The sequence below is a fragment of the Somniosus microcephalus genome, chromosome 3 (assembly GCF_052327205.1).
Source record: "Somniosus microcephalus isolate GS21.2 chromosome 3, FLI_Smic_1.0, whole genome shotgun sequence".
Lineage (NCBI taxonomy): Eukaryota > Metazoa > Chordata > Chondrichthyes > Squaliformes > Somniosidae > Somniosus > Somniosus microcephalus.
The window spans coordinates 185,052,829-185,070,795 of record NC_140989.1 but is presented as its reverse complement, the minus strand read 5'-3'; the positions used below and the strand labels follow the sequence as shown (position 1 = coordinate 185,070,795).

Here is a 17,967-nt window from a genome sequence, read left to right as displayed (position 1 = left end):
CTCATTGAATTTTTTGAAGAGGTAACAGAGAAAATAGACAATGGTAATGCAGTAGATGTAATTTATCTAGATTTTCAAAAGGCCTTCGATAAGGTACCACATAATAGACTGATGAAGAAGGTCAGAGAATGCGGAGTCAGGGGACAAGTAGCAAATGCAAGACAGAAAGCAGAGAGTAGGGGTAAAAGGTAACTATTCAGAGTGGCAGAAGGTGGGTAGTGGAGTTCCACAAGGATCAGTGCTGGGACCACTTTTGTTTACATTAACGATTTAGACTTTGGAATCAAAAACACAATTTCTAAATTTGCAGATGACACCAAATTGGGGGGGATAGTCAATACTGAGGAGGACTACAACAAATTACAGGAGGACATTAATAAACTTACAGAATCGGCATATAATTAGCAAATGAAGTTCAACACAGATAAATGTGAGTTATTACACTTTGGTAGGAAGAATAGGGAGGTCTCTTATCACTTGGAGGGTGCGAGTCTAGGTGGGGTAGAGGAACAAAGGGATCTCAGAGTACAAATACACAAATCACTAAAAGTTGCGACACAGCTTAGCAAGGCCGTAAAAAAAAGCAAACCAAGCACTAGGGCTTATTTCTAGAGGGATAGAATTGAAAAGTAAGGAAGTTATGCTCAACCTGTATCGAACCTTGATTAGACCACACTTAGAGTACTGCATACAGTTCTAGTCGCCATATTATAAAATGGATATGGAGGCATTGGAGAGGGTGCAGTTTAGATTTACAAGGATGATACCAGAAATGTGAAGGTATACATATCAGGAAAGGATGAACAATCATGTGCTCGCGTGCTGCCGCTGCTGCTGGTAGATACGCCGCCGCTCAGTCCTCCTCCTCCTCCTGCTCGTCATCTGAGGAGGCTATGAACTGAGCCACTTGCTCATCAGGAAGCTGCAAGACACGACGCTGTGCCATGTTGTGCAGTGCACAGCAGACCATGACCATTCTGGAGACCCTGGCTGCTGAATACTGCAGGGCTCCAACTGATCTGTCAAGGCATCGGAATCGCATCTTCAGCAAGCCAATGGTTTGCGTGATGATGGACCTGGTCGAAATGTGGCTGGCGTTGTAGCGCTCCTCAGCCTTGTTAGCTAGCCTCCTGATCGGCATCATTAGCCACTTCAGGGGGTAGCCCTTGTCACCAAGAAGCCATCCGTTAAGTTGGTTTGGCAGATTGAAGAGCAGAGGAACACTAGAGTTCCGCAGAATGAATGAGTCATGGCAACTAACACAGAACTTGGCGCTAACATGCAAAATCTCCTTCTTGTGGTTACACACCAGATGTATGTTGAGGGAGTGGAAGCCCTTGTGGTTGACAAAGATAGCTGGGTTGTGCTGGGGTGCCCTAAGGGCCACATGTGTGCAGTCTATGACGCCCTGCACCATTGGTAAGCCTGCCATATTTGCAAAGCCAACTGAACGCGTGGTTATACTTGCTTCATCCCTTGAGTAGTGGATGTAATTGTGCGCCTTTGCAAAAAGGGCATCGGTAACCTGCGTGGTGCAACTGTGAGCGGCCAACTGGGAGATGCCACTGATGTCTGCTGATGATCCCTGGAAGGAGCCTGAGGCAAAAAAGTTTGAGTGCGGTAGTGACTTTGACAGCCATTGGTAAGGGGTGTCCACCCGTTCCTCTGGGCACCAGGTCTTGTTGCAGCAGTGCGCAGATGTCTCCGACAACCTCTCACGAAAGTCTCAGCCTCCTTTGGCACTGCAGCTCAGTCATGTTGAGGTAGTTCATCCTATGTCTGTAAACCCTGAGAGGGGGTATCTCCTGCAGCGATGTGCTTCCATGCGCTGGTGCCTTCTGCCCTGTGCAGCATCAGGTGGATGAGCAGGAGGTTGGCGCTCCTGCTGCTGTTGCTGCTGAGCTGCCTGGTTCTGCTGCTGCCATGGCTGCTCCTCATCTGAATCTGTGGTCCATGGTGAAAGGAAATAAATGGTTCCCATGCTGCTGGCAGATACCTCCATTGGGGAAGTGCTCAGTCCAAGCGGGGATATGGTCTTCCAAGGAGGTCCCACAGTTGAGAGATAGAAGTTGCAGAACCTCTAACTTTGGTAGGCCTGCTAAAAGTGTTGAAAGACCTGCATCTGCTCCCTGATGAAAGCTCCGTTTTAATGGTGGAGCTGAGGAGGTCACCCACTTGTCAACCCGCCAGGATTAGCTGGCGTGGTTTAGGAGGGTCGTGCACCATGCACAAAATGTGGCAAAATAACAAAGGCCTGTCAAAATAGGATTATAGAGGCCCTTAACGACTATTTAAGGGTCTTAACTACCTTTCCCGACTGATGGAGGCGGGACAGAATCGCACCCATGAAACTCGCCTCCGGCAAAATTGCACGGAGGCGGGTTCCAAACCCGCCCTCACTTTGTGCGATTTTGCCAACTGTCCCGCCTCCAAACCCGTCTCCTCGGAGCTGGGAAAATCACCCCCAATGTTTCCACTTGTGGGGAAGAGCATAACTAGAGGCCATCAATATAAGATAGTCACCAAGAAATCCAATAGGGAATTCAGCAGAAACTTCTTTACCTAAAGAGTGTTGAGAATGTGGAACTCGCTACCACAGGGAGTGGTTGACGTGAATAGTATAGACGCATTTAAGGAGAGGCTAGACAAGCATATGAGGGAGAAGGGAATAGAGGGTTATGCTGATAGATTTAGATGAGGAACGACGGGAGGAGGCTCGAGTGGAGCATAAATGCCAGCATGCATTGGTTGGGCAGAATGGCCTGTTTCTGAGGCGTAGATCCTATGTAATCCTATGTTTCTCCCTCTTTCTCATACACACACAGGCTCACAGCTTCTCTTTTTTCTCAAAGGCAAACATACAATATAAACATTACCTAAATAAAAGTTTAGAAAATTGTCCACTAGCTTTTCCAGTAATTTTTGAAAATAACCAAAATGATACTGTTAGATACTGAAGAGATGCTGTGAAGGAATAAGCCATATAGCCTATTCAGAAAAATACACTGGCCTAGAAATTCAGTGGGCCTTGCGCCCACTTAGCGCCTAAAGAGGTCTTTTGCGCCGGCGGGGTGGTAGCGCGGAAATTGAGTGCAGCGGTATTGGCGGCGGTAGCCGTTAGCGCTGCGCCGGGACCGATGATGTCATCGGTGTGCGCGGTGGCCCGTAACGCCCCGAAACCGCGCCGATCCCCATATTTATTTGCGGCCGCCTCCTCCGAAGCGGGCGCAAACAGCGACCAGAAAACGGGGCCGTCCTGCTGCCATAGTGGGGCGCTTTAAAGCGGAAGGTGCGGCTGGCCGCTTTTTCAGCGGCCGCCTGCCCGCACCTCCTTCCCCGGCCTCCTCCACCCCCCTCCGCGGCATTGCCGGCTGGTTTCCGTGGCGCCCGGCACTTCTCCGTTGTGCCGGGCTCTTTTGCCGGCACTCGCGATCGGGGCTCCGGCCGTTGCAGGCACCTCCCCCTTAAGAGAAGGAGGAGGCCTGCAGTACCGCAGCCTGCCGCACCGCATCGGGTGGCGCTGCGGCAACTAGCGCGCCGATATTCAGTTGCAGCGCCCCAAACGGAGGCGGGCACACCCTGGTATAGCGCCCGCTTCCAAATTGGGGCGCAGAAGACGAATATACGGCGTGCGCTAATGCCTCCCTGCCCAGCGCTAACTTTTGGGCGCGAGCGAGCTGCCCGCGCCCAAGTGAATTTCTAGGCCACTATCTTATGAAAGAATTTTGGCCTTATTAAAACATGACAAACTGGGTTTGGAAATCTAGAAACCTAACTATGAAATAGCTATGAAAGCATTCTGGCTGTTGAGATAAGGTAGTTGTTGACCCTGAATAAATAACCTTATTGAAACAGAGGTTAAGGGCTCTGACAGGCTGAATTTTTTGGAATGAAACAATGGTTCACCATGGATAAGGTGTTCTAATTTACACTTCGTAAAGAAGCACATAAAGTAAGGAACACCTGTCGACACACCGTTTTTTATATGGTAAACTTAGAACACTTAGAGATGAGACATGAGTCTGCCTGAAATGGCAGTAAGAATTGCAGTGGTCAGCAGAAAATAACTGGAGATAATTAGCTTGCATCAGCAGAAAACCTTAAAGGAAATACCACTGGAAAAGGGTATAAATATTGAACTCTCAAATGGGATAGTAGACTCGCTTTAATCAGGCAAAGTGATTCTCGGCTTCAGAGGCAGCTCTGTAGTCTATCACTCTTTGTACCTCGGGGATCAAAGGTATTTGATTTTGATGGATATCCTGTAGACTTTGAGAACTGTAAAGCTGTAGCGAAGTTAAGATTTGAAAGTAAGGTTCTCTGATAATAAGATTGTAAGCTTTCTCTTTTTGGAACTGTTAATGTTGCGATTGACTCACCAACTGTAAATAACATGTCGGTTCTTTAATAAATCTATATTTTTAGAATAGTCTCACATAAGGCTTCTGTATCAAAAACTCGTGAACTCAATCTCTGTATACTCTTTGGTGAAGAGTTGCAGAATTCTGGGGGAGTTTTCCGGACCCTCATAATATCTGGAACGTTACAGACTAGCTAAGCCTATTAAAAGTGCTATCTGGAGGACAGTAACATTTTCAGGTTGTTCCTTTCCTTTAGGGAGAGATAGTCCAGACCTTTAGACCCAATTAAGCGTCTTTAGAATTCGGCTACTGCAAACTTTAGTTGAAAGTGAACGTCTGAGAAATACGCCTGATCCGGGGTAGCCCTAAAGGGGCTAGGACTAGTAATTATCCCTTCAATGCATTGTATTAATTGAATTGACTAAATGTTACTGATGTAGTCTGGGGAATAGTACATACTGGACATGCTCAGATTGCACGATCTTCAGCCTTCAGCTCACAGAGTCAGCTCTGGGCAAATATTGCAAGCTTTGACTTATAGAAAATACTGATGCCTTCAAGTAAAAACATAAATGAAGTTATTTAAAGTCACAAATGACAACTTTATAGTTAAGCTTCATCATAGTCTCACTTTATTGGTTGGCTCTCCTGACTAATCATTCACGATTTGTTGTATTTCTGGTCCTGGGATCATTAGCATATGGGAGGCAGGCTTCCTAGCTCCGCCAAGCAGTTGTGCCAGGGTGGGGGGCTAAGACTTGCTGTGGCAAGCCTTCAGGATCTACTGCAGTGGGAGGAAGGGAACCACTGAGCTGTCTGGGAAAAAAAATTGTTAACATTTTTGATGTGGTCGCTGGGACCTGTTGCATGGGCCACCCTCTGGTCATTGGATAGTCAACCTGTCAGGGAAAGATAAGGATTTGGGACAGTACCTCCTGCTGAGTGAAAAATTATAACCACGACATGTCAAATATTTGGCAGCTGAACATGTCACTAGTATATCACTCTTTAAAAGTCTTGATTGTAAGTAATTAGATATCAGTGCCTGAAAAGATATCCATAGAACAGCCATTGTTCTGAACTAAATTAGAGTGCTAAAACGACACCTGTGCACAAAAAAGGGACAACTATCTCTTTATTATTATTACATCCCATTGAGAAAGAAATATCAAAAGATATTTTCTTATTGATTAATATGGATCCAATATGCTTGATATTCGAAGTGTCTTCTTAAATCTTAACAGATTTCATAAATTAACAAAATATGGTGCTTGACATGCATTTTTGTACACTGCATGACTGAGAAATTGATTCTTGCGCGTGCTAGGTGCAGGGAACGATCCCTGCACCGAGATGGGTAAGCCTGAGGCACACCCAATATTGGGCCTTGGGCCTCACTTACATGAGAGCAACAACTGAAGACAACTTCTGGGCATCTTCAGGCACCTCCACCATGAAGAGAATTTCAATGCAGCAGCCCTCAGGTAGGTCCTGGGAGATAGAGGGGTTATGATCGGGTGGGTAAATGGGTGATCGGGAGAGAAAGAGTAATCTGGAGAGGGATTAAGCGATCGGAAGGGAGGGGCAAATGGGAGAGGGTGATCGAGAAGGGACTGTGCAGGGGCCGGCAACTGTTTTGGCATTGCAGTGGAGCCAGGAGGAGCACTCCTGCACCTTGTGGCTTGACACTCATGTAAGTATATTTTACAAAACCTACCTTTTTGGTGGTGGCCTTCAGCGTTCCCTTTAAGGCCACATGTAAACCATGTTTCACTAAACACAGCCAACCTAGTGCCAGCATTCAGGGCAGTCCAATTTTGTAAAGGTATCTAAAACAGCTATTAGGCCCTTTGCATATGCAAATATGGGGCCTGTTTCAGGCGTGGGCCCTGGAGGCCTCTTGCTCTGCCTTTACTAATATGGTTGGGATGCACTGCTGGTTGGTAATGAGTGTGCATGCCCTGCCCATCTTATTGGATGCTTAGGCATCCATTTTGCGCCTGAAAAACAGGGGCAGCACCAGCACATTTCATAAATCTAGAACATGATTGCTATAATCATTCCATTTCAGCAATCAAAGTGCAAAAATAAATGTCCTGTCCATTCCAAGAAATAAAAGGGGTTCACTATTCTGTGCAGAATGCATTAAATCTAAAATTTTGTACCAATGCATTGTTTTACTTTCTCTTAACTCCGTCATGTGAATGAAATGAAAATGAGTATTAAAAGTAAGAGGACAATAGAATGTGCATTGCAGTTAGCAGCAAGTGGGATCCAAACAAACTTATAACTGTACTATGTTACCAGTGGACAATACTTTGTTCCCCATTTATAATACTGAGATACCTCCAAAGGCAGCTCTCTTTTCAAAGGCAGTGTGATAATATAAACAAAGTAATGTACATGCCTCCGGAAGCAAATGTTAATGACTGCTACTTTCCTTTGCCTCCGCCATATTATTTTGGTTAGAAATGGCTGAGGTTTCAGCCCACAGTAGAGGAAAGCAATGTGATTTTCATGTCACAGCCTATAGGAGCTCTCCCTAATAATAGGGCAAGAACGAGTACAACTAAAAAACACATGGCATGAACCAAACTAAGCAGAATCATGACATTTACATTGTTAGATTTGCTGCAAATAATTGTTACTTACCGGTATAAACCCCTGCGAGGGTGTAGATTGTGGCATTAGAAGGCTTGACAGATGTTGTATTGCTAGTGATCTTGTCATCATATTGTGGGCAATGCATGGGCCCACAGTATGATAAACGCTCTTCAGTGATGTCAGCTGCAAGCCAAAGAATGTGTTTTACTGTACTAGCTAACAGAGCACAAATTCAAATTCTGTCACAGGACCCCAACTTTCTTTTGTAATTAAGTCATTACTTTACAGGTTGATCAGAGAGTATCAGTAATTTTAATATGCTTATCAGAATTACTATAATCTACATATATTACATATGCATTCACAGTTTGCAATCTATATTTAGTCAATTAAGTTAAATTAATATTGTGATGTAAATGTTACTTTTGGTGTGTTTATTTCTTTGGAGTCTTCGTTTCACAGAAAAGAAGAGATAACACCTATAATCTGTCTTTAATAGGTTTAATTGCATTCTGTCAGTGAAATCATATCATTAATTAGAACTCTTGTTAGCAACTTTAGCCAAAACTACAGCCCAAGAGCCCTGTTAATACAGATCAGTAGATTCATAGAAATTCAATTGAGCCCAAAAATGTTAAATTGGTGCTGGGAGTTCATTATAATGGGTCAGGCTTGCAGTCAGTGCTGCGCACACTGCTTATTAGCTGCATTTAGGGTTAGGGTTAGGGTTAGGGTTAGGGGTGGTGGGAAATCGGGTGTCTATGACATCACTTAAAAGTAGCCAGCACCACTGAAAGAGGAGGCACTGTGGCTTCAAACAGAAGGGAATGCTTGTGGATACAAATGGCTACAAGGCCTGTGGATTGGACTTCCATGTTTTCTAATGCCAATTTGGAGGCCCTGGACCAGGCGGTGGACAAGAAGTGAGAGATTCTGTTACCTCCCCGGGGGGGGGGGCGAGAGGGGGGCAAAAAGCCCTCCAGCCAACACTTCTGTCACCAGTGGGAAGAAGTGGGTAAAGAGGTCAATCCAAAGAGCTTAGCTCCCAAGACATGACTGCAATGCAGAATAAAGTTTAATGAGCTCAGCAGAATTGTCAAGGTAAGAATCTTACCTCTCACCTCAATTACTCTCACTTCACACCTGCAGTCTCACTACTCACAATACTCCCCTCCGCTTCCCTTCACTCTCCTACAATCACTGCACCACACCTCACTCCACCGCCTTCTCCTCCTACTCACACACTCTGCACCTCCTACTCTCAGAGAGTGGTCATACAGAGTTGGTCAGAAATGAAGTGCAGCATAAGCAGTGTAAAAGTTGGGAATTTGGTGAGAATGTGAATTCAGTGCAGAGGGGGAAGAAGGGGCTGCTTTTTGCCCCCAATATTTGTAGTGGTTTGTGGTAAATATTTAATTTGAGCTACCTAATACTTAAACTAGATCAAGTAAGTCATTAAAAAACAAAAAAGCTAAGTTGATTAAATACATAGGGCTAGATTTTCAGTATAGACAGTTTTGGGGCGCTAACCTTAGCGCCCGCCCGAAGTTAGCGCCCGCCCCAAAGTAGCGCCCTGTTGCCGGAAATTCAGTGGCTTCGCCCTAAGAGGTTGGTGGAGCGCTAAAAGAGGCGTTCCACTACTATCTTTAGGCGCTAAGCCGGCGGTGCAGAGCGCAACACCCGAGCTCGGGCGCAGCGCACGGCAGACACTCTGGTGCCAGTGAGCTCTTAAAGGGGAAGGGTGCATGTGTTTTTTTCAAAGGCAGCGTCTGGGGAGGAGGAGGAGGAGGAGGAGGAGGAGGAGGAGGTGGTGGTGGAACATAAATACACCGTTCACAACAACACACTGGATCCTTCCACACAACACATGCAGACTGCCTTTTATAGTGCAGGAGGAGTGCCCTTTAATTTGCGCTCCCCAGGGTGTGTTGCGTTCCATTTTACAAACGCTCTGGACGCCAGCCGCACAATGGGGCGGTCCGACTGAAGTTTGGATTCAGGGCGGCCAAAGGGCGTTGCACGAGGATGTGACGTCATTTTCTGCGCGCGCATCCGGGCGGCCGCTAAACTTTGCGCCGGCGCTAACGGGCAACTTAATTTGGGGCAGGGCGCAAACTGTGCTGCGCCCGGGCGCTACACGCATAGCGCCCGAAAATCACTTCTCTTAAGGTGCTAACTGCTGGCGCAAGCAACTGAAAATCTAGCCCATAAACTTTAATTCATTAATTAAATAAATAAAACAAAGTTATATAGGGATGGCAGTGCAGGTGGTGTGCCGTAACTGCAGCATGTGGGAGTATGTGGAGAGCATCACGATCCCGGACGACCACATCTGTAGTAAGTGTCTGAATCTCGAGGAACTTAAGCTCAGAGTTGTAGAGCTGGAGTCTGAAGTGCAGACATTGCAGGGCATCAAGGAGGGGGAGAATTACCTGGACACTTTGATCCTGGAGGCAGTCACACCCCTTTGGTTAGGTAGTGGTTCAGGTCTGGTTAGTGGTCAGGAACAGGAGGGTGTGACTGCGACTCAGGCAGATAAGTGAACCCCAGGTGCAGTGCTGGAGGAGCCTCCGCCTTTGCTTTTATCCAACAGATATGAGGTTCTTGATGCCTGTGTGGATGAGGGAAAAGTCTACAGGGTGGATGAGCAAGCTGACCACGGCACCATGGTACAGGACGCCATTCAAGTGGGGGGAGTGAAAAGGAAAGTTGTAGTGTAGGGGACAGTATAAGCAGGGGGATAGATACTATTCTCTGCAGCCGTGACCAGGAGTTCTGAAGGCAGTGTTGCCTGCCTGGCACCAGGGTTAAGGATATCTCCTCACGGCTGGAGAAGATCTTGGAGTGGGAGGGGGAGGATCCAGTTGTCGTGGTCCACGTAGGAACCAACCACATAGGTAGAACTAGGAATGAGGTTCTACTGAAAGAGTTTGAGGAGGGTCGAAATTAAAATGCAGAACCTCACAGGTAATGATCCCTGGATTGTTGTCTGAGCCACGCGCGCAAATTGGTATAGGGACAAACAGGTTAGTAGGTTAAATGTGTGGCTCAAAGAGTGGTGTAGGTGGCAGGGGTTTCGCTTCATGGGGCACAGACACCATTACTGGGGAAAGAAGGAGCTGTTCCTTTGGGACCGGCTCCACTTAAACCAGGCTGGGACCAGTGTCCTGACAAATTTAATAACTAAAGCGATAGATAGGGCTTTAAACGAATGAAGTGGGTGGAGGTGTTGGAAGAGTCAGGAAAGGGTAAATTCAAAAGCAGTAAGAGAAATGTCAAGGCTTGATTCCGTTAGTATCCAAAAATCTATTGCTCTCTATCTTGAATATACTTAACGACTGAGCACCCACGGCCTTCTGGGGTAGAGGATTCCAAAGATTCACAACCCTTTCAGTGAAGAAATTTCTCATGCCAGTCCTAAATGGCCGACCCCTTATTCTGAGCCTGTGACCCCTAGTTCTAGGCTCCCCTAGCAAGCATCAACCCTGTCAAGCCCCTTAAGAATTTTATGTGTTTCAATGAGATCACTTCTAATTAATTTTTCTAAACTCTAGGGAATATAGGCCTAGTCTACTCAATCTCTTTGTCCCAGGAATCAGTCTAGTGAATCTTCGTTGTACTCCCTCTACGGCAAGTATATCCTTCCTTAGGTAATGAGACCAAAACTGTTATCAATACTTCAGGTGTGGTCTCAACAAGTCCCTACATAATGGCAGTAAGACTTTCTTAGGGCCTAGAAATTTGGTATCCACTGAAAATGGGGGCAGGGGTCACGATGTGATAGCAACCTGCGCATGTTTGGAGGACTGCAGGCAGTACGTAAAATTCGTGCTTTACATGATTGTAGCATTCAGCTGAATGATGAACACACTGCTAAGTGGCTAAACGCTCAGCAAGAGGCCCAAGATCATACGAGTTTAGCTCCAATTAAAGCTAGCCTCCACTTCTTACAGGCAGTCTGCACCTCTTAAAAGGGAGGTGTCTTCTGTCTGCAACAGGTGCTGGAACTGGTTGTGGAGGCAAATCTTATGAAGAAGATGTCTGAAAGTCTGAGTAATGAGCTCAACAGACAAGGGGCTCTAAGGTTCTCGGATGCAGCACTGGAGACCTTGGTCCAGGAGGTCCTCTTTCCACAGGGGGCCAGGAGACCTTCCAGGCATCAGACAAGACTGCACTGGGAGCAAATAGCCAAAGTGGTCAATGCCAGCAGTATTGCCATGAGGACTTGGATTCAGTGCAGGAAGAAGTTTAATGACTTCACACACGTGGTCAAAGTTGATGAATTCATCTTCAAATGCCATATCCCACCATCTGTACTACTGGCCTCACACACTGCTCAATGCACCACACCCCCCATTACTCACCTACCAACAATCTCTATCAATCAGAACTCAGACCACACATTCATAGCTTCACCTCAACTGCACACATTTACCACTGCTGCAAGCCTCAAACCCACATCTCACAGCTTGAACACACTGTAAGCTATTTAACCATGACGAGTAAATCACCTTAACACATTGCACTACACTCACTGACACATTTCCCTTTCTCTTGCAGGAAAAGGTGGTGCAAAACCGGTGCCAGCAGTGGAGGCTGTCTGGGGACACCTGCATGACCTCCCCCCACTTGGAGGAGACGGTGCTGGCCATTCTTCGCAGGGGCATGGCTGAGCCCGTGGCCAGCGGCGGGGCTGAAAAAATAGAAGATGCCAGTATCCTCAGACATTATCCTCCTTCTCACATCCCACTTCCCCCTCATCTCACAATCTCTTCTGATTTACAATCTTCACATGGTTAAAGCATGCACTTCTTGCTTACACCCCCCCCCCACAACAACAGACTGCCAGAAGGAGGAGTCCAGCTCCAGCATTGCATAGGGCTTTGGGAAGAGCTTGGAGCCCATCTTTTCCAGCGTGGAAGGGGTGGGCAGATCCATTAACGTACTTGTGGACCCAACCATCATGCCGTGTCTGATGGCCGAAGCCTCAGCTTCCACTGCAGCACAAGCAGTAGCCACCCAATGTCTGGATACTGCAATGGAAGCTCTGACTGAAGGCATGCAAGCTCAGCTTGTTTTACATTATTTTACTCGTTTATGGGATGTGGGCATCGTTGGCATGGCCTACATTTATTGCCCATCCCTAATTGCCCTTGAGAAGGTGGTGGTGAGCCCCCTTCTTGAACTGCTGCAGTCCGTGTGGTGAAGGTACTCCCACAGTGCTGTTTGGGAGGGAGATCCAGGATTTTGACCCAGCGACGATAAAGGGACGGGGACATATTTCCAAGTCAGGATGGTGTATGACTTGGAGGGCAACTTGGAGGTAATGGTGTTCCCATGCGCCTGCTGCCCTTGTCCTCCTATGTGTTAGATATCTCGGGTTTAGGAGGTGCTGTCAAAGAGGCCTTGACAAGTTACTGCAGTGCAGCTTGTAGTTACCATGCAAGCTCAGCTTGCTGCCAAGCAAGCACAGACTGCTGCCATCATGGCTGGATTTACCAATGTGGAAAGGAGCTTGCAGGGTGTCACAGCAAACTGTACTCAAACAGATTACTAGGATTGCTGAGGCGCTGCCCCAGGTGAGTGGCAATGGATCCGTGGAGACCTCTTTCAGGATGACAGCATTCGTCTTCCCACTACTGCCACTCCACTAGTGGCTTTGCTGTTGCCTGTGAACCAGTCAGCCCAGACTGCTGCCACCCATGCCAAGGTGGTGCAAGTCCGAAGCCGTGCCTACTAGGCCCAGAGCTCTTCGAGGTCGTCCTGCAAGGCCATTTGCAGTCTCCCCCACTGAAACTCAGCAGCCTTCCACCAGCCATGCTGTAGCCACTGGGGAAGCACTGCATAGGAGCAATAGAATAGGCAAAGGTACACAAAAGATAAACATTAAGGGAATGCACAAGGGTGATTAGTTGATTTTTTGATGTAATATTGGATGAATAGATGGATAAAGTTTGATTGGAATGTTTGCTTTGTGGTGGCTTTTATTTCAGCCTTGTGGCCAAGAGGATGCTGTGATGGTCAGTAACAGAGGGAAGGTACAGGGGGAGAAATTCAGTTGTTAGCGCCAGCCGCTAACGCCTTAAGAGGGCGATAAGTGGGGCGCGAAGCGACTAGCGCCCGGGCGCGGCGAGACCTGCGCCTCTCGCGAAATTGAGCAGATATTTAGCGGCGGCGCAAAACCGCAACGCCCGCTCAGCTGCGCGCGCAGATCCTTACGTCATTTCATGGTGCAACGCCCTTGGTGCGCCCCGAACCGGAACTTCAGTGGCGCCCCCCTTCTTTCCGCCTGGCGCTCCCAGCAACTGGTTGACTGGAACGGTTCCCAGTCGCTGTGGGGCTGGGGGGCGCTATTTAAAGGAGGCTCTTCCTGGCTTCTTAGTGGTAGCCATTTTTGGACCACTCCTTCTGTGTGAGAGAGAGATTTGCAGAGAGACAAAGGGAGAAAGCTTTCTGCATTGACTCAGCGCTCGCACAGGTACTTCTGGCTTCAGCCCAGAACTTTGCAGTTGGATTGATTTTTCAGTGCCATAGCCTTGAGTGGCTACATATTATGGGGGCTGCAATGGGTGGAAACGTTGGGTTTCTCCATTGCATTGAGAGGGCTCAGAGACGCCGAGAGACAGTGCCAATCATGGCCAGATGGAGGAGGGCAAACGGGCGTCGGCACAGGAGGCCTTACCCTCCCAGGGTATACCGCCAGCAGTTCTCATACCTCAACATGTCTGAGGAGCAGTGTATTCGGAGGCTTCGATTCAGCAGGGAGGTGGTCACTGAGCTCTGCTACCTGCTTCAGACAGATCTGCAGCCTCAGCTGAGGAGCAGGACGTCTCTGTTGGTGGCAGTGAAGGTGACAGTGGCTCTCAACTTCTATGCCACCGGCTCCTTCCAATCCGCTACTGGGGACATTGCCAATGTCTCCCAGTTCGCGGTGCATTGCTGCATCCGCCAAGTCACGAATGCCCTCTTCAAAAGGAGACATCAGTACATTTCCTTCCCCATGACCCTGGACAAGCAGCAAGAGCGCGCAATGGGATTTGCAAGAATAGCGGGCTTCCCCATGGTCCAGGGCGCCATTGACTGCACGCATGTGGCTTTGCGGGTACCTCAAGGGAATGCCGAGGATTACCGCAACCGGAAGGGGTTCCATTCGTTGAACGTGCAGTTGGTGTGTGACCACAGACAGCTGATACTAGCTGTCAATGCCTGCTTTCCAGGCAGCAGCCACGATGCCTTCATCCTGCGGCAGACTTTTGTGGCAGACCTTTTTGAAGCCCCGGCTCACCCAGGAGGTTGGCTTCTCGGGGACAAGGGCTATCCTTTGTGCACCTAGCTGATGACCCCGCTCCGTGCGTCCAGCACCCCTGCTGAAGAACGACACAATGAGAGCCATCAAGCGACCAGGAACATCATTGAGCACACAATCAGCGTGCTAAAGCAATGGTTCCGCTGTCTGGACCATTCCGGGGGAGCCCTTCAGTACTCGCCTGAGCGAGTCTCCCATTTCGTTGTAGTGTGCTGCATGCTGCACAACCTGGCTATCCTCAGGACTCAGCCACTGCCAGCAGACATTGGAGGACCACCAGAGGAGGAGGAGGAAGAGGAGGAGGAGGAGCACCAAGACAGGAGGGAGGCACAAAGTGCAAGGGCTGTCCGTCAGCGGCTTATTGCAAGTAGGTTCTAGGCCCCCTCTGAGGGAATGGCTTGTGCCATTGAAAGAACATGAATGGAACCATTCTGCAAACCCTGAGCTGGTCAAGGCAACAAAACCTGGAGACAATGAACAAAAGAGTTAACCAAAAATGACCATGATCCTCGGCCTTCACTAAAAAAATTCACAGCATTTTGCCACACCTCCTACTTTTTGGCCTGCGAGGGTGATCTGCTTCGCTTGCGAGCTTGGCCCCTTCCCACCCTGCAGCTCCTCCGCAATGGGACCCCAGTGGCTGCAGCAAGGCTGGGGGAAGACTGCTGAGTGTCAGAAAGTGAGTCGGCAGATGCCCTTGGGGGATGGCCTGGACCAGCTCTGGGCCTGGAGGGCCCGGCTGCTGATTGCTCCAACTCTGCATAGGCGGCAGCAGTCTATCAAACGGGTGGTGGCAGCTGCAGTGGAGGAGTGACAGTGTTGGCAGCAGGAATGTTGGCATCCTGACAGAGCACAGGCACTCCCTGGTCGGACGACACACTGGCACTCGCACAGGGCAGCACTGAAACATGCGGAGCAATCTGCTGAAGCACAGACTGCTGGCCTGCTGCAGCGCGGCGAGGGCCCCGGCGAATCCTGCCCGATCCAGCGAGGGTGGCAGCAGTCAGTGCTCGTGTGGCCCTAATCTGTGTCTGCATCAGACCAGCCACTGACTGCATGGCATGACTAAGCACTTGCGTGGAAGCCGCCTGTGCTGTACCGAAGTCCTGCAGACTCCTTGCCAGTGCTGCACCGAAGTCCTGCAGACTCCTTGCCTGTGCTGCACTGAGGTCCTGCAGACTCCTTGCCTGTGCTGCCCCGAATTCCTGTACACTCCTTGCCAGTGACTCTATGGAGTCAGGCATCCTTGCCACTGCAGCCATGAGCTCAGTGTGCCTGTGCTCCGCCTGGGCGCCCATTTCAGCGAGGAGCCGCACCTCTTCTGCGCTCACTGTAGCAGGACTGGAGTCCAGACTCTCCCTCCGGGGAGAAGGCCGCCAAGCTTCCCTACCCCCCCGCCTTGCTGCAGCCCACTGGGCCCCGGAGCTTCACCCTCCTCAGACCCTTCCCCCCTGCTCCCCTCCAGGGAAGACGTGTCCCCATTATGGCCATGGGCTGCCTCGGCTGAGGGTGGCACTGGTGGTCCGGCTTCCTCTTCCTCCTCCTCGCCTTCAGAATCACTCACAGTGGCAGCTTGAGGGGCCGCCTCCTCACCTGGCGAATCAGCATCTGAAAGCAGGGAGGTACAAGAGTTGCTTTAACGTGAGGACAGGGCAGCAGTGAGGGAGGCATGAGTGCTGCAATGTACTGTATTGGTTCGATAGTAGCAAAGGATGCTGGTGTGAGGCACAAGTGGAAGGAGAGAGGTCAAAAAGGTGATGACCTTACCATTGCTGTCCAGAACGGGGTCGGCATTTCCAGTGGCGATGGGGCCAATCATCCGGCCTGCCATAATCCGTTCCACTCGCTGCTCCAGATCGCTGAGGTCTTTACGTTCAGGACGGCCTCCCCTGGTCCGTTGCTGCTGCCTCCTATTGTGCGCCATCTTGCCCTGCAAGAGAAAGGACGGGCTGTCAGTACAGTGTGAAGCCCTGATCTTGGCTGCACTGCCTCCCATGGTGGAATAGCCCTTACAGTGTGAAGCCCTGATCTTGTCTGCACTGCCTCCCATGGTGGAATAGCCCTTACAGTGTGAAGCCCTGAGCTTGGCTGCACTGCCTTCCTTGGTCGAATAGCCCTTACAGTGTGAAGCCCTGATCTTGGCTGCACTGCCTCCCATGGTCGAATAGCCCTTACAGTGTGTAAAGTGGTGAATGTGCATGTGAGTTTCATGAAAGGCCCATAGGTGTTGGATGAGGGCTGGGCATTGGGGCTTTCAGGACCCTTTGGCCATAAAGTGAGGTGCACATGCAGGGATGAAGAGGATACTGGAAAGGGTACTCACCCTGACAACCCAAGTGAGGTCGTTGAACTTCTTCCTGCATTGCACAGGGGTCCTAGGTACCATGCTGCTGGAGGTCACTCTGTGTGCCACATCCCTCCAAGCTTTTCGATATTTGTTGGGCAGCGGCCTCCTGCCACTGTCCGGAAACAGGATAGATCGCCTGTGCTCCACTGCGCCAACCAGAACCTTCAGGGCCCCCTCACTGAACCGCTGCACTCGCTCCCTGGCCCTCTCCATGGTCCTAGGCGTTACAATGTCACAGCAGGTCTGTCCAGGCCGAGAATCAGGGCTCCAATGTGCAGGGCATGGCTGCAAGCCAAATTGACCCTCCTCCTTTAAGAGGTGACCAGCGCCAGCGTGTCTGCCTGCAATCGCTAACTGGCCACACATGCGCTGCGTCCGCCCTCGGTGGTAGCGCCTCGCCTCTCCGGCTTAGCACCTTAGGACAGCCGTGCAGCGCCTGCTTTAGCACACCAAGAACCTCTTGAGGCGAAGCAAGTCAATTTCGCTGAAGGTGGCGATAATTTGCGCCAGGCGCTAAATTTAGCGCACGCTCAACTATCGCGCCCCAAACGTGGCGATACGGAATTTCTAGGCCACAGTGTCTAACTAATATTGAATAGGGAACTGGGGTTGCGTTCACTTGTACCGCAGGCGGATGATTCAATCCCAAATATCCCGCCCAGGAAGGGGCCATCTGGGTTGCCTCCTTCCTTCTGCTTCCTCCTCCTCCTGGGCTGGTGGCGGTATCCCTGGTGGCAAGGGCTGTGCCCTCATGCTGGCCAGGTTGGAGAGGATATAGTAGAACACTACGAATCGGTGATCCAGAGTGGTCCAGGCAGCAGAACCGTTGATTCAGCACCCCAATGGTCTGCTCTATGATGTTTCATGTGGCAGTATGGCTCTCGTATGTATGCTGGCCACATGTGGTTGGGTTGTGGAGTGGAGTCATGTGTCAGGTGGTCAGCGGACAGCCCTTGTCGCCCAGTAGCCAACCTCTGGTTTGACTTAGTGGCTCAAAGGGACTGAGGGAACAGCAGACTGGTGCAGAATAAATGCATCATGACTGCTGCCAGGATACCGGGTATTCAGCATCATGATGTGCTAAGCATGGTCAGAGAGAAGACAATGAAGTCTCCTCTCCTGGCATAAACAGCTTCTGTCATCTCTCTTATGCAGCAGTGGACAGCGAACTGGGAGATGTTGCAGATGTCGCCCGTCGGAAGGATCCCGACGTGATGACATTCAGGGCCACGGTCACCTTCACAGCCACGAGTGTAAGGCTGCAGGTCTGGTTGGAAGAGGTGCCAGAGTTCTGTGAGCACCACCTTCATAAAGTGCAGACACCTCACACACTGCTCCTGGCTCAGGCT

At 49.6% G+C, this 17,967-nt stretch overlaps 1 protein-coding gene across 1 annotated transcript in view; it reads right to left on the bottom strand.

The window, feature by feature from the left end:
- Window positions 1–17,967, bottom strand: part of unc93a (unc-93 homolog A) — a 225,391-nt gene that overhangs the window by 134,788 nt on the left and 72,636 nt on the right. Inside the window, exon 4 of the mRNA XM_085982017.1 lies at window positions 7,014–7,148. Within this exon, the coding sequence (XP_085838143.1) occupies window positions 7,014–7,148 (135 nt within the window). The remainder of the gene's footprint in view (window positions 1–7,013; window positions 7,149–17,967) is intronic.